We start from the raw sequence: 20,394 nt of genomic DNA, 5'->3' as shown, positions 1-20,394 counted from the left end.
TGGATTAGAATTCTGGGGTTCTGATAGCTGGTTTGCATAGTTTGCGCAATATATCTTGATTTCCATGCCATACATCAACTTTGAGATGATTTTGACGAATTCTTTTTTCACCGCCACATGGGAGGAAGCCTGCGCGCGTGTCGCACCATCGTCCGCGGATTTACAAGCGGAAGCCGGTCTCCCTGGCTTCACTCCCCAACCATCCAGTCTCTCTTCACAGACAGCCACGCGTTTCCCCACCTTCGGGACGAACCTTCCCGATGGCGACGCCGTGCTCCACTCCAGCCGCCCCCGCCGCCGCCGCCGCTTCCGTCTCGCGCATCTCGCCACTACGCCCTTCCCTACACCGCTTCCGCTTGTGCCCGGCACCATCGGCCGCGGCTTCCCCCATTTCCCTGGGGCCGGGCTGTCGTCCTTTGCCCAGTATCCGCTGTCGAGCGGCCGCGGGGCCGTCGCCGCCCTCCTCCGAGCCTCCTCCTCCGTCTGGTATTCGTATTCATTTCTCCTTCCGTTTCTGCAACTTTTGATCTCCAGTTAGCTGTGAATAGTTTTGCTGTAATTGCGCACAATTTGTTGACTGATCTGGCGTTTCAACCCGGGGCTGGGGCTGGGCATACCTGTTTTGATGTTGGTCCGTGGGACATCAACGTAGAGTGCGCTACACATGTTTGATGTAGAGAATTGGGGATTGAAATGAACTCGGTGGTTGGCTATGGTGGAGAAATTTTGGGGGCGAAGTGTGCGCATAATTTTTGAAGTAATCAGGTCAACTAATTAAGACTTGAGTAGATGAGAAGGGGTGACTTCACATCAATTAAGTTAATGCAAAATTCATCACTTGTCCGCTGTATAGAAGGCAATTGTATTCAACAGTCACCAAAGTTGTGGCTGTCCTATGACCATGGCAGAGCTTATTTGAATTAAGGTTCACTGTCATTTTTGTGATCTTTGTGAGTTATTTTTCTTTGTTTCCATGCCATTATTGCCATGTTAGTGCTTGTAATCCATTGATTTAGTAACCAGCCAATAGCCATATGATCGCCCTTGTCTATTCCTTTTTCTTGTTCCAGTGAAAACAAGACAGTAACCGGAAGGTCCCGGGTTCGAGCCCCAGCCTCTGCACATTTGTGTGGGTAAGGCTTGGGACTTAAAGACAACCCTTCTCCAGACCCCGCACAGTGCGGGAAGCCTACGGCACTGGGTACGCCCTTTTTTTTTTAGTGAAAACAAGACAGTCCTAGAGACCACCAAGCTCATCTTTGTGGTGTACTGAACATATAACGACTTGTGGAACACATATTTCTTGAAACATCCTTATCCCTCTTGGTAATAGTATCCTATTGGTTGGTTGGCTTCATGGTCTGATACACCCATTCATATATATTTCCCTTTTTGAGGTCTATCCAGTAAGAATACAATGTACCTATAGTGTGTTGCTGTGAACTATTGGATTTGATATTGGACACCTATAGGGTATCCGAGCTTTTTGATGAAGTAAATAAATTGCTAAAGATGGAGTTATAACTCCGAGCATATAATTAATTTTACTTCCCTTTTGACAGGTTGGCAAGAGAGGCTGTCAAGGTTGCAGGATAGAGTACGTATATTCTTTGCAGTTCTGTTCTGGATGTCATTGTTTTTCTGGGGAAGTGCCTGGGATGGCAGTAACAATTCAGGAGGCAAGAAGCGCCAACGATTTCGAAAGAAATCAAAGTGAAGATGCTCTAGGATTGACATTCAAGGACAGATGAATGTACAATGATGCGTAGTGAGCGTGTAGGCATAGAAAGCTGTTGTTACATGGTTGCATTTCAGCAACCATTACCCTGAAGGAAATTACTTGATCGTGTTGTGTATACTGCCGATCATTGATATGGAGATATGGGTGGCATTACAAAGGATTAAAAGAGACATGTATGCATGTTCCTTTATTTTATTGGTATTTATTCTGGCTGCAGAATTGCATATCATACAAAGTCTCGGTGGCGGCGAAGTTGGGTTTTCAGCTCACAATTATGTTTCAAGCATGTATACAGTCCTGGTTATGACTCTATTTCTGTGTCTGTCTTTAAGGTTTTTTTTTTCAAAAGTTGTTGATCTAGAAGCTTCAGATCTTATTAGAATTTTCCATTATGTTGGAACAGTCACGTACAGCGTTAGGATGTGATCACACAAAATGACACACTTGACCTAGTGGATTAGGTTGACAGATGTGGCGACAGGCACTAGGACGGACTTTTTGTAGCGGCACAACATTCATTGTGATTATCTTTTCTTACCCAGGACTTACTAACATATTCGGTACATATAGGGCTCGCTGGACAAGTGTTGTCAGGAATGATACGCGGGTGTTTCTTTTTTTTAATGAAAATATGGGTATTTCTTGCAGCGAGTGTCCTACAGCCTAGAAACTCTTTTGGAGCACGAGGTGGAGAAGAAAGAAGAAAGAGTGAATGTATGTAGACGTAGAGGAGAGTAGATCAGGGGCGTACTCAGGAATTCATTTTTCCCATTGTTGGGGTGGGTGGGTGGGGGGCCACAGTGCTAATTTTCTAGTAAGTTGATCAAATTTAAAAATTTTACTGCAAATTTTCAAATCATTGGGGGGGGGGGGGGGGGCTGCGCGCCAGAACTAGAATGCGGGTTATTACTTGTATTTGTCTTCTCCAAGCGGGAATGCATCTAGATTAACAAGTAATAACTTCATGATTCATGCATTTTTCTTACACGGGTCAAAAAGAAATTCGGGCTTGCTGGGAACTTTTTCATCGAACGCTCCGTTGCAACATCCAAGCAAGACATACCAGAAATATATAGGTGTAATATTAGAAAATATGTGAAAAAATTAATTAAATCATTTGACTCTCGGGCACGAAAATTTTCACCGCAACATAAACACCATGTTTCATGCAACATTTATCATGAAACATGCAGAAGTAATAGTTGCAACATCGAATATCAACTATTAAAACATATGTTGAGGTGTCCAATTTTTCTTTCCCGTCCGGACGTCTATGTCTTAGCATTTCCGGAAAAAAAATTGACTAGCACATTAGCATGATCATAGTTCACAAATAAAAGGAGGAAAGGAAAGGTTCCTCTCAATCATCACGATAGCAGCATGACTGCATGAGACAGTCGCGTTCATTTTGCAGGCACGTGCCATCTGACAATATGGGTCCACATGCCAGCCGCCGAGGAGCGCGAATCCGTTCGTACCCAGTCCCCTCCGCCTCGCCAACGGTAACGGCCTCCTCCCCAGAACAGAGCGCAAAACATTCCCCCCCCCCCCCCCCCCCCCCCGCCGCGCCACCGAACGAACTACGAATGAAGAGCACCACGGCGCCACCCACACCCACCGCCTCACGCACTTCGCCTTCTCCAACTCCTCCCCCAGCGCAGCTCCCCCTCCCCTTCCGGTCCGCCGCGTCTCCCACCACCCCACCGCCGCCACCGCTTCGCCCGCAGCCCTGCACCCAACCCTACGGCCCCCATGGTGTCCGCCGCCATGTCCGAGGACGACGCCGACCGGCCGCCCCCACCTCCGCCGGCGCAGTTACCGCCTCCTCGCCGCCCGCACAAGCAGCTCCAGCCGCGGGGGTACTGACCGACCGCTCCGATCTCGCGCTATCGGGCCGGCCGAGGCCCGTCGCGGGCGCCTGCTGAGCCGAGCTGATGCGGGCTCCGCTCGCGTGCAGGTACCAGGTGGAGGTGTTCGCGGCGGCGCTGCGCGGGAACACCATCGCGGTGCTCGACACCGGCTCCGGGAAGACCATGGTCGCCGTCATGCTGGCGCGTGAGCACGCCCGCCGCGCGCGCGCCGGGGACGCCCCGCGCCGGATCGTGGTGTTCCTCGCGCCCACCGTGCACCTCGTCCACCAGGTGCGCGTCCGGTGGTCCGTTTATTGTCTTCTCCAAGCGGGAATGCGGGGGTGGAGGCTTATGTTTCTGATGGGGAGGCGGTTGCGATAAGTTTGCGTTTTGTTCTATAGCAATTCGAGGTGATTCGGGAGTACACGGACCTCGACGCGGTGGAGTGCCATGGGGCATCAGGGGTCGGTGAGTGGAGCGCTCTTCAGTGGAAGGAGGCAATCGGGACTAAGGAGGTAAGCGCCAGGGTTCACCGAAGCCCGTGCTATATACGTCTGACTGTCTGAGGCGGTAATTGAGCAATTGTATGCCCAGAGCAGAGCACACTGTGCTTGATGAATGGTTTGGGACAAACAAGCGCCCTGGCGTGTTGACGGCTGAGGTTGTCGTCCACAAATGCATAGTTGTAGAGTGTATGCAGACTAAATAATCCTTGAACTTTGCTAAAAACACATACTGGTTTTGCTGCCAGAACCCTACAAGGATGCTCTACTTACATTCACAATATCTTGTAAATATTGATCAACTTAATTATCTGAGATTTTATGGCTTTCTAGTTCCGTACTGCCATATTCTTCTCTAGGATTTCATAATCATTTACAAGATATTTCAATTATCTTTTCAAAATTCAAAGTCCCATTTTTGCTTATCTACTATCTGCGATTTGGACTATGTGTTTGCTTTGAGTAATGAAGCTTTTCCTTTTCTGTCTCAGATTGTTGTTATGACGCCACAGATATTGTTGGACGCTCTGAGGCATGCTTTTCTAACAATGAATGTAATGAGCTTGCTAATATTTGATGAATGTCATCGTGCTTGTGGAAACCATCCCTACTCACAAATAATGAAGGTAGGATTGAAGATACTTTCTTTGATTTGACAATATTCATAGATAAGCTTTCCTCTATACCCTCTTGCAATGTTTGTAGACAATCACATTTTCTAAATAAGTGTCACGCAAAACTTTCTAATGTTTTATACCCTACTTGAGTTTAAAGGAGTTTTACGCTGATTCTGAGTGGAGGCCAGCAGTATTTGGAATGACGGCATCTCCTGTTGCCACAAAAGGTAGGAGTTCTGTACACGGCAATCATGTGTACTTTCTCTTTCGTCAAAATTATGCTTTGTAGTTACTTAAATTATCATGTTGTTTGACTGTAATTGCCTTCCTTTCGTTATGTCATGTTCCATGAAAAGCTCTTTTGATAAATTCTATGATACACCGATACTCCATTTTGGTGCCGTATTGGTGCCAAGACTTATTCTGGCACTGACACGTATTGTTGCGTGCATCACAAGACATTGCATTGCTGGAACTGTGACGCTTTCTCTTCTACAAATGCCGCTCTACTTCTCATTCTCAGCAGTACAAATTCTAGGTTACTGCCTGCGCATTAATGGTTGCTGCTTCAATATGCATCGGACTTGAATCTTGTGTGCTCATTGAATTTCCTTGTTAATAATTATTTTTAGCGCTGCTATTCATCCTACTGGAAGCTAAGCATGACCAATTTACTGAATCAAAGATGTCTTCTGATCTATGACTGTTTCGTTAGGCATATGTTTTCGAACTAATTATGATAGGTGCATATTTTGGGGATCCTTGACTATTGCTTGGCTAGGTTCATGCAGAGTGTGGCATGGCAATCCTGTTAGAGCATATTGTCACCTAGGATGTCAATTCTACCATAAAATGGATCATGCTATTCTAATTTGCGTTAGCATTTTGCTACAACCTTTTATTTATTGAAGCCCTATATTTTTGTCAGGGGCTTCTACCATAGAAGATTGTGAAGCACAGGTTGTTCAACTTGAACTGATATTGGATGCCAAGGTTCTTTCTTTTAGCAGCCAAAACTTCTTTAGTTTTGAATTTAGTGAGTTCTTTTAGGAAATCCAAGTTTGGAGCAACAAATTGATGTCAATATCTTACATGTTATTCCAGGTATATATTGTTGAAGATAGGAATGAACTGGAGAGCTTTTCACCTAGTGCAACAATTGTTAACAAATACTATGATCCTTACTTGTTTGATTTGGATGATCTGGAATCGAAGTTACAGATATTGTATGAGAAGGTGATTCAACTAAACTAATGTATTTCTTCTGATGCGCTAGAAAAATATGTCGTTTGAGTTGTCACACCCTAGAATACGTAATATATTATTTTTCATTTGCACTTATGTATATATGATATATTTAAACATTGCACTGTTGGGCAGTTTGATGGTTTGTTGGTTAGTCTACAAGAATCATCCCCTAATAAATTTGAAGACACTGATAGTATCTTGGAGATGTCAAGAAAGAGCTTGTACAGGTACCATGGGAAGATATTGTATGGACTAAATACTCTTGGTCCCATTGTTACATTGGAGGTAATATTTTATTGAAGCGTTGAGTATGTGTCCTATTTGTTGACTAGTAGCCGCATTAAGTTTCTGTCATCCTTTGTCCGGAGTGATTTAGAACTTCTTACACATTTGTAAACTGTTTCTATTGACTCTTGCCAAGCCAGGGAGTATACTGGATTAAAAATGCCAGGTGTGGTGTAATAGGTCGTGTTTCCTGTAGGATATACCATTGGGACTGTTGGTGTATATGTGAGCCCATGTATAGAGGCCCATCTAGAGGCCCATGTATAGGATCTATATATCGCACCCTTCTAGGGTTTGGAGGAATACAAACCATTATTCTCTCCAACATGGTTGTCTTGAACACCGCTGCGCCGGTAGTTCAGACTGCGGGGGGTGTTGGTGTATATGTGAGCCCATGTATAGAGGTCCATCTAGAGGCCCATGTATAGGATCTATATATCCCACCCTTTTAGGGTTTGGAGGAATACAAGCCATTATTCTCTCCAACAGAGACACCATACTTTTCTCCTTCTTCACTGAAAGAGAAAAAAATGGCTCCAGTCAGTGGATACATATTGCTGTGTGCCCTCCTTTATGAAAATCTTCTGATTCTTTCCCTGATAGGTGCCAGTTTTAATTGTGTAGCACTTGCACTGCTCACCTTACGTCCTTACCACCATTTTTATTAGAAAATATGTGGTGCTAATCCTAGTTCTACAAGTGTTTTCTTATAGCATTTTTCTTCAGATTGTATATTTCTGTTTGAGTAAAATGCACCACAGATCCATGAACTTGTCCCGCTGTGTCAGTTAGGCCTCAAACTCGCAAAATGCATATTAGACCCCCAAACTCCCTAAAGTGGTCCATCTCAGGTCGTTTTGGCTTTTCTACTCCCTCTGTTCCAAAATTTAGGTCGTGAGGTAGAAAACATATACATGCATTGCCTTGCAATCTTATTAACCAGAGTAGCTACTTGTACAATTTGAAATGCTTATATGCTAACTCCTTGTAGTTTTTTTTTCCTACCAGGTGGTGAAAATATATAATGAAAGCATCAGTACAGTTGGTGATTCTGAGGATTGCCACTTTTCTAAAGCTAGCCTGAACTTACAGGTGTCCTATTTTAAAGAAGGTTTATTTTTGATAGAGGAAATTCTGCCACATGGTATGATGCGGTCTTTACTTGTTTTGTTCAGTTTCTTATTTCTGATGATGATTGCATAAGCAAGCATGCACTATTTATTATATCTCGAAAGTATGTTTAATATCTTACTGTTTTTGCTTGCAACTACATATCCTACATTGAAAACCTTACAATATCTTCCCTAGTTATTAGTGATAGGGAAATAATATAGTTTCAAGAGCAAGTGGGAATTTATTTATTTCCATGTGTTTAGTTAATATCTTTAATTTGCAAGTCATGTTACAAGATAAAAGGAAGATAAATACATGTTTCTATTCACTTGTTCTGTTTCTTGCATGCTTGATGCTCAATCCAATCGTGCCACAAACAAATTTCAGCACTCCCTGTTGTGTGGATCCATAGATTCCTAGACTAAATCCAGTGTAACAGCGTACATGGTGGGTTTATGCATTGCCCTTGGGGCACTGTACTGGGCTGGTTATTTCTTATCTCTGAAAAAGACTCAACCACGGGGGAGACTCCCTCTGGGCTTTGTTCAAAATTCTAAAAAGGTGCTCTGCTTCCAACTGGGTCGGAACGGAATTCAAGGCCCTAACCGGTCCACTTTGAAAAGCTTGGCTTCTTATTTCTCTCTAAGCGTGCGTTTGGCAAAGCTCCCAGAGCTGATTCTCTGCTGAATCCAGCAGGAGTTCTGCCAAACAGTTTTTAAAAGAGAAGTCTGCTAATTCAGTGAAGTGATTCTATGAAATTAACTAAGAGGCTGGGAGCTGAAAAAAGTAGCTTCTCCTGATTCTGTGAAGTGATTCTCCATCCTGGTTTTAAGAAAGAGTTTATGCTAGAGAATCAAAGAGAATCATTTTTAGCCACAAAATCACTTCTCTCACAGAATCAGCTCCCACAGAGAATCAGAATCAGATGGTGCTCTACCAAACAGGCCCTAATACATAGAGGCACAGCTCCTCTGAATATTCAATAAAAAGAACTTCATATGGAAGTTGTTAATCTGCATGTTTTCGGGTTCATCATTTTTAGTCTTTTATTTTGCTGAACTCTCACTATACTATCACCAGCTAGGAAACTACACTTAGTACATGATGTGTTTTCTAATTCTTATGGCATCGTCCTATAATAGGTTATGAGGAACTGATGAAATTAGAATCTGGTTCCGTGGAACTAACTAAGAGGGGATATATTTCTTCTAAAGTGGATACACTGATCAACATTTTCAAATCATTTGGGTAATATCTTACACCACTCAAGATGCTTATTTTTCCTTTTTTTTTGTTGGTACAAAGATACATTTATGTGTATTTTCTCCACAGCTCATCAGAGGAAGTCATTTGCCTGATTTTTGTTGAAAGAATTATGACAGCCAAAGCTGTTGAAAGGTTTATGAGAGGAATTGTGAACTTCTCTCGTTTTTCAATTTCTTACTTAACTGGAGGGAGTACATCAAAAGATGCTTTGAGCCCAGCAGTACAGAGATTTACTTTGGATTTGTTCCGAGCTGGGAAGGTATGATGTGTTACTTGTCATATTTGATTTTAAATAGGATTTCAAATGATATGCTAACATTTGTGTCAATATCTAGGTGAATATGCTTTTCACAACAGATGTTACTGAAGAGGGTATCGACATACCTAACTGTTCTTGTGTGATACGCTTTGACCTTCCCAGAACTGTTTGTAGCTATGTCCAGTCTCGTGGGCGTGCCAGAAGAAGCAGTTCGAGTTATGTTCTTATGATTGAGAGGTACAAGATTGCCACACTTATCATTTACATTTTGATATAGTTTTTTTTTGAAAAGTGATATAGATTATTTAGCTTTAAAAAAATTTCATGGTCACTGCTATCCGCTTCCATCAGTTGCAACCATGCATAAATCTTCTCTTCTTTTGATGCTTTGTCTGGAACTTTCAGGGGAAACTTGGTGCAGCAGGAACATATATTTCGTATAATAAGAACTGAATACTATGTTAAAAACTTTGCACTTCATAAATCGCCCAATACTCCATCGCATGATTTGCCTCTCAAAGAGAAGTACACATATCATGTTGACTCAACAGGAGCGACTATCACTGCAGGCTGCTGTGTCAATCTAATTTATAAATATTGTGAGAAGCTACCTAAAGACAGGTATTACTTATACTTCCCTGTAACTATTTATAACCTTTTTTGTTCTATTAATGTTAGTTTTGTTTCGTCTGGTTGCATGCTTAGAATTTCAATTGGCTTTGTCGCTGTTGGTGGGTAGCATTTACTTGCGGGATGAAAAGTTGATCAGACTTAAAATTAGATATAATACAATAACTACACATCCTACCCCCCTCCCCCCCCTCCCCCCATGTTTTTTCTGTATTTTTGTCACAAAAAAAAATGTTTGTCCATCATAGCACTCTTATGCAGGTATTACATGCCAAAGCCTTCATTTGATGTGGCTCTCAAAGATGGGTCTTATCAATGTATCTTGACAATGCCTCCCAATGCTGCATTTCGAAGTATAGTTGGACCTCCAAGCAATACATGTAATTTAGCTAAGCAGCTTGTATCCCTTGAGGCATGCAAGAAATTGCACCAGCTGGGAGAACTCAATGATCATCTATTACCCACTGAAGAACCTACTAATATTGATACAGCTGTAACAGATGGAAAATGTCTTTCTGGACCAGGTATGGGCCTAATATATTTGAAGTCTTGCACACTAGCTTATATCAAGATTTCATGGAGCCTAACGTCTCTGTCTATTTTGTTAAGTTTCAGCACTAATAGAATACTGTTTACAATGATTGTGACTCGGAATGGGCCTGAATTTTTGCGTAGCAAGATAAATATTGGTGAACCTGTGCTGGTAGAATGTGTTTATTGCCTTGCATTTGCATGTTGCATCATAATTACTTTTACAGGAACTCTCTTCATATATAGTGTTATTCTTTGGACTTGTCTATTAAAGAAAAAGTCTCCAGGCCATTGAGCTCGGTTGCCTTTATGTAGCTACTCTCTCATTTGTTACTTGTAGCCTTTAGTTGAGCCATACGCGGTGTACACTAGTCTGCAAAAATGAAAGTTGCCAGTAGCATTCCCATAAAGTGTACCAACAGCTATGACTTCTCCTTTTGAAGAAAATTCTTTATTTTTTAATTGCTCTTTCACCATTTCGGCAGGAACAACTAAACGAAAGGAGCTTCACGGAACAATAAATGTTCACGGTCTATCTGGAAATTGGATCCATGAAAGTGAAACTGTCACTCTGAATACTTACAGATTTGATTTTGTTTGTGATCAAGAAGGTGAAATCTATGCTGGGTTCGTTCTCTTAATGGAATCATCACTTGATGATGATGTGGCAAATTCAAAAATAGATCTCTTCCTTATACCTAATAAGATGGTCTACACAACTGTAACTCCTTGTGGAAAAATTCAACTGAACAAAGAGCAGGTTGTTCGTGAAACAATACTACTTTTGTTAGAATTCTATAAAGTTTACCCATGGCTTACCTTTCATAGTTTTCTTCAGCTGCGTAAAGGAAAATTATTTCAAGAATTCTTCTTCAATGGTATATTTGGTAGATTATTTCATGGTTCCCGAACGAGTGGACTACAAAGGGAATTTATTTTCAGAAAAGGCTATGAAATACAATGGAGCTCAGACAACATGTACTTACTTTTGCCTTTGAGGCATACCTCACATATACAGTGTGATCTAAACATACAGTGGGAAGCTGTTGCATCTTGCTCTGATGCAGTGGAACATTTGAGAAATTTGTATCTGGAAGATGGGAATCTTAATCATGAAAATTTAAGTCCAAATAAAAGAGACAAGGGAGAAGAAATAATTCATCTGGCGAACAGATCTCTTCATTTTTCCAGTGTCAAAGATTCAGTTGTGCTATCTCTTCATACTGGGAGGATTTATTCTGTTCTCGACTTGATTTTAGACACAACTGCAGAAGATTCATTCGATGAGATGTATAATGGGAAAGCTTCGCCATTTGCTTCATTCATGGACTACTACCATCAAAAGTGGGTGTTTGTTTTTACATGTCTCAATTTCAAGAATGAATCATTCTGGTACGCTTCCTCACTATTTTCTCTGTTTTCATCTGTGTAGGTATGGTATTGTTATTCAACACCCAGGGCAACCTTTGTTGCTGTTAAAGCAAAGCCACAATGCACACAATCTACTTTTCTCAAAATTGAAGTACCTAGGTACTGTAATCCCTAATGTAGTAGCATTCTTACTCTGTTGTAATGAACTTTGAGTCTCCATTATTGTGTTACTATTGACTCTGTTTTTACATGACATTCCACCCAACTTATGGCAGATGGTTCAACTGGCAATCCTCTGCTCTTGGAGAAAGAGCAAATTCATGCCCGAGTCCCACCTGAACTACTCATCCACATTGATGTCACAACTGATATTCTTAAATCATTTTATTTACTCCCTTCTGTAATGCATCGGCTTCAGTCTTTAATGCTAGCGAGCCAGCTTCGCAGTGACATTGGTTACACTCTACACATACCTAGTAGTCTGGTTCGTTCTCTCTCATGATAGTACATATCGTTTTACTTTGTAAAGATAATAATGCATACCTCAAGAATCTGATTTCTCTCATGTCAGATATTGGAGGCTATCACAACTTTAAGGTGCTGCGAGACATTTTCTCTTGAGCGGCTGGAGTTATTAGGAGACTCAGTGCTGAAATATGTAATAGGATGTGACTTGTTCCTAAGGTATCCAATGAAACAGGAAGGTCATCTCTCTGATATGAGATCCACAGCCGTATGCAATGCAACATTGCATAAACATGGAATATGGAGATCCTTGCAGGTTGATGCTTTCAATCCTAAGTCCATTTGTATGTGCAAGAGAGAAAATAGGAGAGAATAATGGCTTGTATTCCTCCAAACCCTAAAAGGGTGGGATATATAGATCCTATACATGGGTCTTAGATAGGCCTCTATACATGGGCTCACATATACACCAACACCCCCTCCCGCAGTCTGAACTATCGGCACAGCAGTGTTCAAGACTGGACAACAAGAAAGCCAACACCCCCCGCAGTCTGAACTACCGGCGCAGCGGTGTTCAAGACTGGATAAGAAGAGAGTACAAATAGAGTACAAAAGGGCAAATACCCCCCGCAGCCACAACTAGCCACCGGCTACGTTGAGGCTGGAGCGAAACTCCGAAAAGGTCAAGGAGGGCAGTCCCTTGGTGAAGATGTCAGCAAACTGGGAGGTAGTTGGGACATAGAGTACCCGAACATCGCCGATGGCGACTCTGTCGCGCACGAAGTGTAGGTCGATCTCCACATGCTTCGTCCGCTGATGCTGGACGGGGTTGGTGGAGAGATACACGGCGTTGACGTTGTCGCAGTACACGAGCGTGCTCTTGGCGAGCGGGCTGTGGAGCTCCGCCAAGAGCTGTCGTAGCCAGGACGCCTCCGCCACGCCGTTAGCAAAAGCCCGGTACTCCGCCTCAGCACTAGAGCGGGAGACAACCGGCTGCCGCTTGGACTACCAAGAGACCAGGTTGCCGCCCAGGAAGACGGCGTAGCCGGAAGTGGAGCGACGAGTGTCCGGGCAGCCAGCCCAGTCAGCGTCGGTATAGACCACCAGCTCAGCAGAGGACGAGCGGTGAAGCACAGGCCGAGGTCCACAGTGCCGCGGACGTAGCGGAGGAGACGCTTCAGCGCAGCAAGGTGTGACTCCTGGGGATCATGCATATGGAGACAGACCTGCTGAATAGCGTAGGTGAGGTCCAGCCTGGTGAAGGTGAGGTACTGCAAAGCGCCAGCCAAACTCCGGTAGGCAGTAGGATCAGCCACCGGATCACCTAGATCAGCAGACAACTTCGCCTGAGTGTCGACAGAAGTAGAGCAGGGCTTTCAATCAGTCATCCCAGCCCGCTCCAGAATATCGAGTGCGTACTGCCGCTGGTGAAGGAGAAGGCCAGATGGGCGAGGCTCAACAGTGACGCCCAAGAAGTGGTGGAGCTGACCCATATCCTTCATAGCAAACTACTGCTGCAGAGGGAAGATGACACTCTGAAGCAACTGATTACTGGAGGCTGTGAGCACAATGTCATCGACATAGAGCAGCAGATATGTAGTCTCATCCCCACGGCGGTAGATGAAGAGAGACGTGTCAGACTTGGCCTCGGTGAACCCCCAATGTCAGCAAGAACGTGGCGAACCGAGAGTACCAAGCCCGAGGAGCCTGCTTCAGACCATAGAGAGACTTGTTGAGTCGGCAGACCATATCCGGACGACTCGAGTCCACAAATCCTGCTGGCTGAGAGCAGTAGACAGTCTCTGACAGAGTGCCGTGAAGAAACGCATTCTTCACGTCCAGCTGGTGCACAGGCCAGGAGCACGAGAGCGCAAGCGAGAGGACCGTGCGCACGGTAGCAAGCTTCATCACTGGGCTAGAAGGTCTCATCATAGTCCACACCAGGCCACTGGGTGAAACCCCGGAAAACCCAGCGAGCCTTATAGTGCTCCAGTGTGCCGTTAGCCCGACGCTTATGCGTCCAGATCTACTTGCTTGTGACCACATTGCCACCAGACGGACGTGGCACGAGGTCCCACGTTTGGTTAGCAAGAAGAGCCGCGTACTCCTCTTCCATCGCGCGACGCCAGTGAGGATCCGCCAAGACGTTGCGGACAGAGGAGGGTACCGGAGAGACCCGCAGCTCTCCCTCGGTGGCGGAGAGAGTCGCTTCCTGAGACGTCATCCGCCGAATCACCATGGGATGGACATGTCGAGGATCCCGATGGACGACTGGCGGGTGGCACACCGCCGGCTCGACTCGAGAGCGAGGCGGCAGTGGCGACGGCTCCGGTGTAGGCGTCGCAGGAGCCTCCGGAGCCGGAGGCGGCGCCGGCGCCGACCGACGCCGGTACACCTGCACCGGCTGAGCGTACCGCGGCGGCGCCGGCGCCGAACGACGCTGGTACACCTGCACCGGCTGAGCGTACCGCGCAGGTGCAGGGAGGGAGGCATCGGGGCTGCGCGTGGCGCAGCAGGGAACCCCGGGGCCGCGCACGGCACGACAGGAGGTCCGGGGGCCGCGCGTGGCGCAGCAGGGGTCACCGGAAGCGGTGCCGGTGCACCGGGAAAACCTGCAGGGAAAGGGCAGACAGGTAACGGTGGCTGAACCACCGGGTTAGTCGGAAACAGAGACTCCAACTCGGGGTCAGGAGAAGGTGTGGAGGAGGTGGAGTAGGGGAAATCCGACTCATCAAAGATGATGTGTTGGGAGATTAGGAAGCGGCGAGAGGTGAGGTCAAAGCATCGGTACCCTTGTGGTCAGGGGAGTACCCAAGGAACACACAACGAGTCGAGCGGGGCGCCAGCTTGTGAGAAGCGGTGGCGGAGGTGTTAGGGTAACACGCACACCCGAAGACCCGAAGGTGATCGTAGCGAGGAGGGGTACCGAAGAGGGCGTGGTGTGGAGTGGGAGCAGGAGAAGCAGTGGACGGAAGACAGTTAATCAAGTAGGTGGCGGTGTGGAGGCTCTCGGCCCAGAAGCGCGGGGGCAGAGAGGCCTGGATCAGAAGGGTGCGCATGACGTCGTTCGTCGTGCGAATCATCCGCTCAGCCTTGCCGTTCTGAGGAGAGGTATACGGACAAGACATACGCAGCTGAACACCCCGAGAGAGGAAGAAAGAACGGGAGGTGGAGTTGTCGAACTCACGCCCATTGTCACACTGGACGGCCTTAACGGTGAGGCCGAACTGAGTGGACACCCAGGCAAAGAAGTGGAGGAGGGTGGGGAAGGTCTCAGACTTGGCCCGCAAAGAAAAGATCCAAGAGTAGTGCGAGAAATCATCGACCACCACCAGATAGTACTTATAACCAGAGAGGCTAAGAACAGGAGAAGTCCACAGGTCACAGTGAACAAGATCGAAGGCATGCGTCGCATGCGAAGAAGAAGAGGAAAAAGGAAGCCGAATATGACGACCAAGCTAGCACGCATGGCAGAGGTGCTCAGCAGGAGCCCTAGTACCAGAAACATCGGTATTACGACTGACCAGAGCCAGAACGTCGCGGCCAGGGTGACCAAGACGGCGGTGCCAGGTGGTGGAAGACGACGTCGCGGCAAAAGCGGCAGACCAAGACGGCCAGGGCGAAGAAGAAGGCGAGAGTGGTGCAGCGGAAGAAGGAAGGCGAAGGGTGTAAAGGGGCCCGTACTGTCACACCAGAGTAGCGGACGCCGGGAGGCCGAATCCTTTATAGTGAGGCCAGAAGAATCAAACTCGATGGAACAAAAATTGTCAGCTATAAACTGATGAATGGAAAGAAGATTATGAACCATCTGAGGAGGAATAAGGACATTGGAAAGACGAAAGGAGCCAGGAGCAGAACCCACGGCGGTGACAGGAAGACAAGTCCCGTCACCAACCATGATGGAAGAAGGACAAGAGGGGTATGGGGGTCGGACAGAAGAGAGGATACCGGCATGTGGGGTGGTGTGGAAGGAAGCACCCGAGTCCGCCCCATGGCGCTGAAGGACTGCGCGAACAGGGGAGCAGCAGCGGCGAGCATGGCCGCCGGCTGGGGCTGAGGACGAGGGGCCCCCTGACCCTGAAACGGCCACATCGGGCCAGGAGCAGGAGTGGGAGCCGGAGTCGGGGTCAGAGTGCCCCGACGGCCTCCACCAGTACCACCAGAGGTAGCGCCGCCAGCACCACCACCACGTCCGCCCCGACGACGACACCCGCGGCCTCCCCCACTCCCGGTCTGGCCGGTGAGAGGAGAACCAAGGAGGGGGTCGGTCCAGGATCCAGATCCAGAGGGCGGAGCCTGGTAGGTCTTGGCAGCGAGAGCAGCTTCGGCCGTAGCACCGCCGACGGCGATCGGCTGCCCGCTGAAGGCGGCGGCGGCAAACGGCGCGTCCGCGGGGGGCATCCCAAACGCAGGCCACGCGGCAGCGAGGGAGGCAGCGGCTCGCGCGGGGTCCCTGGGCGCGACGGCCTGTGCGGCGTGCGCGGCGGGCGGGACGGCCTGCGCTGCGTGTGCGACCGCAGGCCCCGCGCCGTAGGCGGCGGCGGCGGCACTGGGGCGCCCACGGCCGCGGCGCCCGCGCCCAGGGCGGCGGCGGTGGCTGCAGCCGAGTCGGCGGCAATGGCAGCGGCGCCCGCGGCGTGTGCGGCGGCGCTCGCGGCGTCCTCGGCACCCACGGCGTGCGCGGCGGTAGCAGGGGCGGCGGCGGCGGCGTAGGGAGGCCGAGTAGGGACGGCGGCGTGCGGCCAGGGGGAGGGGATCGGGCGGCCCGCGTCGAGGCCCTACTAGCCAGAGCAGAGGGAAAGGAAGAGAGGGGAGGGAAGGAGGAGAGGGAAGGGAGGGGCGGCGCCGGCGGCCGGCCGGCCATGTAGGCGGCGGCGGCCATGCTAGGCTGATACCATGCAAGAGACAAAATAGGAGAGAATAATGTCTTGTATTCCTCCAAACCCTAGAAGGGTGAGATATATAGATCCTATACATGAGCCTCTAGATAGGCCTCTATACATGGGCTCACATATACACCAACAGTATGGCGTCAATTTGCTGAAGTTTATAATTGATTCTGTCAATATTCTTTACATCATAATTCAACCAGTTATGTTTGATAATGACACCAACAAATTCCTTATCATGTAACAAAAGTTGATACTTCCTAGAAGCTTTGTCCAATTGGAATAAAATGCATGAAAGTATTCATGCTACAATGAAAACAGGAGTCCAGTTACATTAGTTTTTTAGTACGGAGTACTCCTTTTTTTATAAAAAGCATATAAATTTTTGACAGTTTCATTGTTTTCTTTTCTTTGCTACCCTCCTGTAGTTTCCTAAACTTATACCGGAGGCCTGGTGTCATCTGATTGATTTCTTTGATATATTTCATTTTTATTAGATTTTAATTTTTAATGCCCATCTGTTTCATGCTTTCAGGGTTATGTACGTGATAGTGCATTCGACCCACGTCGTTGGGTTGCCCCTGGACAGATATCATTGCGTCCTTCTCCTTGTACCTGCGGAGTTGAGACTGCATTTGTGCCTTTTTGTGGAAGATATATCAGTGACGATCCATCGTTTGTCGTGGGAAAACCATGTGACAGAGGTCACAGGTGGATGTGCTCGAAAACAGTATCTGATTGTGTTGAGGCGCTAGTTGCAGCATATTATGTTGGTGGTGGCATCACTGCTGCACTTTGGGTTATGCAGTGGTTTGGTATTGATATCAGATGTGATATGAATCAAGTGCAGAAACTGAAATCTAATGCATCTCATCTGTGCTATTTATCAAAATTGAAAGATATTGAGGAACTGGAAACAAAACTAAAGTACAACTTTTCGGTCAAGAGCCTTCTGCTTGAAGCCATAACACATCCATCTCTGCAGGAATTAGGGGTCGACTATTGTTACCAGGTTAGTGAAACATAGTAGTTCTTGTCATAGCTGTAGCAGCTTTAGACTTTTACTGCATTAGATTATTGCATTTAAATCACCCAATTTCTTGAAAGTAGATACGTGTCTTAATTTTTTCTTTGCATCAGCGGCTGGAATTTCTTGGTGATTCTGTGCTGGACCTACTAATCACACGACATCTCTATGCTTCCCACAATGATGTTGATCCTGGAGAATTAACAGACTTACGTTCTGCTTTGGTTAGTAATGAGAGTTTTGCACAAGCAGTTGTCAGAAACAACATTCATAATCATCTACAGCATGGATCTGGAATACTTTTGGAGCAAATAACAGAGTATGTCAGGTTCAATTTGGAGTGCAACGGGAACGAGAATGAATTCTTTCAACAAGCTACATGCAAAGTACCCAAGGTTCGAAATCCTATTTTCAGTGTTGTAAATTTATCTTCTTTTGAGTGAATGATGCGCAGATCTCCTGCATATTCTTGATTGAAACATGAGATTCATTGTTTCTGTGATGTCTATTTGCAATGTGGAGCTTTTCTAAGTCGACAGTATCCACAAAATTAAGCAAGCTAATTTTATTTTTCCTGTACAGGTTCTTGGAGACATCATGGAAAGTATTACTGGTGCAATATTTATAGATGTAAATTTTAATATTGATATGGTTTGGAAGATTGTTGAACCGTTGCTGTCTCCAATGATTACCCCTGATAAGCTTGCATTGCCACCTTATCGTGAGTTGCTGGAGTTATGTAGCCACCTTGGTTGCTTCATTAATTCAAAATGTACCAGTAAAGGAGAAGAATTAATTATCGAGATGACGGTGCAGTTACGAGATGAACTGCTGATAGCACAAGGGCATGACAGAAATAGGAAGAGTGCAAATGCAAAGGCAGCAGCCCGAATTCTGGTTGACCTGAAGGTATGTTTTCTCAAACAGAAACAAAAATAGCAAGAAGTGTCTAGTTCAAGGGTTGGGGGCAGCTCCATGGTGATGCACCTTGGGTGTAAATTTCTTGCCTTTTGCAATGGGAACATTCATATCTCCCGCACACTCTTCCTAGGATGTGCAAGTTCATAAAAATATAACTGGTGTTCTACTGCTTTGGTAATAGATGCTTTGTTTTGTTTTTATTCTACCATGCTCGATACTGATTTTATTTTTGTAAGCAGAAAAGGGGTCTTTCACTTAGACAATGTTTATCTAAGGCTAAGCAATTGGATACTGTCTCTTCAGAACTGCAATCTCAATTGACAAGTGTAAGCTTCTAGAGAGTTCTCAACAAAATGGCACTTCAAGGTATTGAATTTAATTCTGACTTTCTGAGTTATGAACATTATTGCATCTCTGCAGCTGGAAACACGACATGGTTATCCTGATGTGGATGGCCGTCTTAGCCTAGATGGTCTTTCCTCAGTGGGAGCAACAGGTGTGTCCTGCTTTGGTTGTTATATGGTACTCACTGGCTTGCAGCCTATCAAATAGGAAATACTAAAAATTAAATTTGTTTACCTACTTCTATCTGCCACAAAATACTTACAGTACTCAGATACCATGCCTTTTCATATGCTCTCAGTTTTTCTTCCTCTCAAAATGGATAAAGGTGGACCTCGGACTGCACTTTTTAAGTTATGCAAGATTTTGCAGTGGCCAATACCGAAATTTAAATTTGTGGAACGAAGGTTTAGGTATGTATATTAAAATTCCAACATATTACTGTCTACTAAAAGAACATGAAACTTTCATTCACATGAACCTTGGTAATGCTTATTCATTTGGTCTTTGCAGAAATTTTATGCTTTCGTTTTTCATTTTTGACCGAAGCTTTTGTTTTTCTTCATTGTGTTTCTTTTTAAGCATCACAATTACTCCTGCACTCCTGCAGAAAATAGCAGGCTGCTAATACTATATCAGATAGTATGGTTAGTTGCCTGGTTTAGTGCTTATATAAATCATCTGAGCAGCAGCTATTTTATGCTGCACATACTTCTGATCAATGAATTAAAGCAGTATTGAGGGTATTTTGAAATATTTATTTTATTTATTTATTCTGGAACAGGACTCCTATTATTCTGGATGGGGTTACAACTACAAACTTCAATAGCTTTGTTTCCACCATCACCTTGCACATACCTGATGTGACAGTCATTACGCTTCAAGGTGATCAACGAACTAACAAAAAGAGTTCTCAGGATTCAGCATCGTTGGTAATGCTTGAGAAACTCCAAGAACTCAAGGTCTGCATATGCAAGATGCAGCAGCAAAGCGGCATGGATCACATCAGTTAAGTTATTGGATCCACTGATTAACATGGGCGTGTGTCCCTCCCAGGAGTGACCATAGTTCGAAACATGTGTAGGCTAACTATAGGATGTGTTAGCCTGTTACTGCAATGGTAATACCTGACCACCATGTTATTAGTATGCAGTCCTAAATCTCTTAGTTTCAACAGCTATTAGTACAATTTATTTGGAAGAAAAAGACATTGCCATCTTTATTTCTAGTCCCTTGTGGAACTGTTACCATCTTGTTAGCTCCAAGCCAGAGTTATCCGATTATTTGGATCCTGAGGAGTTAGGACCTTAACTGACAGAATATCATTATACGAGTC

The 20,394-nt window shown here is 45.7% G+C and overlaps 2 protein-coding genes across 2 annotated transcripts; both read left to right on the top strand.

The window, feature by feature from the left end:
• Window positions 1-190: 190 nt before the first annotated feature.
• Window positions 191-2,053, top strand: LOC120650710. The gene is made up of 2 exons (XM_039927935.1): window positions 191-486; window positions 1,563-2,053. The coding sequence occupies exons 1-2, from the start codon at window positions 261-263 to the stop codon at window positions 1,715-1,717; spliced, it is 381 nt and encodes a 126-aa protein (XP_039783869.1). The 5' UTR covers window positions 191-260; the 3' UTR covers window positions 1,718-2,053.
• A 1,262-nt stretch (window positions 2,054-3,315) lies between these two features.
• Window positions 3,316-20,280, top strand: LOC120650706 (endoribonuclease Dicer homolog 3b-like). The gene is made up of 26 exons (XM_039927927.1): window positions 3,316-3,600; window positions 3,699-3,882; window positions 3,993-4,106; window positions 4,586-4,720; window positions 4,869-4,938; window positions 5,640-5,704; window positions 5,816-5,947; window positions 6,092-6,244; window positions 7,253-7,388; window positions 8,500-8,605; window positions 8,690-8,882; window positions 8,959-9,119; window positions 9,288-9,503; window positions 9,774-10,036; window positions 10,529-10,803; window positions 10,882-11,387; window positions 11,476-11,573; window positions 11,690-11,898; window positions 11,986-12,195; window positions 17,304-17,780; window positions 17,909-18,190; window positions 18,378-18,704; window positions 18,956-19,042; window positions 19,137-19,212; window positions 19,360-19,471; window positions 19,843-20,280. The coding sequence occupies exons 1-26, from the start codon at window positions 3,494-3,496 to the stop codon at window positions 20,069-20,071; spliced, it is 4,923 nt and encodes a 1,640-aa protein (XP_039783861.1). The 5' UTR covers window positions 3,316-3,493; the 3' UTR covers window positions 20,072-20,280.
• The last annotated feature ends 114 nt before the right edge of the window (window positions 20,281-20,394 follow it).

Source organism: Panicum virgatum, chromosome 9K (assembly GCF_016808335.1).
Source record: "Panicum virgatum strain AP13 chromosome 9K, P.virgatum_v5, whole genome shotgun sequence".
NCBI classification, from domain to species: Eukaryota; Viridiplantae; Streptophyta; class Magnoliopsida; order Poales; family Poaceae; genus Panicum; species Panicum virgatum.
This window is presented reverse-complemented; position numbering and strand designations above follow the sequence as displayed.

What these genes read in the sequence shown, in the direction of transcription:
- LOC120650710 (XM_039927935.1), top strand. Translation starts at nt 261, where the DNA reads ATGGCGACGCCGTGCTCCACTCCAGCCGCCCCCGCCGCCGCCGCCGCT. An exon ending in CGAGCCTCCTCCTCCGTCTG is followed by an intron (nt 487 to 1,562) that starts GTATTCGTATTC and finishes CCCTTTTGACAG; the next exon opens with GTTGGCAAGAGAGGCTGTCA.
- LOC120650706 (XM_039927927.1), top strand. Translation starts at nt 3,494, where the DNA reads ATGGTGTCCGCCGCCATGTCCGAGGACGACGCCGACCGGCCGCCCCCA. An exon ending in AACTGATATTGGATGCCAAG is followed by an intron (nt 5,705 to 5,815) that starts GTTCTTTCTTTT and finishes ATGTTATTCCAG; the next exon opens with GTATATATTGTTGAAGATAG. An exon ending in GGGTCGACTATTGTTACCAG is followed by an intron (nt 17,781 to 17,908) that starts GTTAGTGAAACA and finishes TCTTTGCATCAG; the next exon opens with CGGCTGGAATTTCTTGGTGA.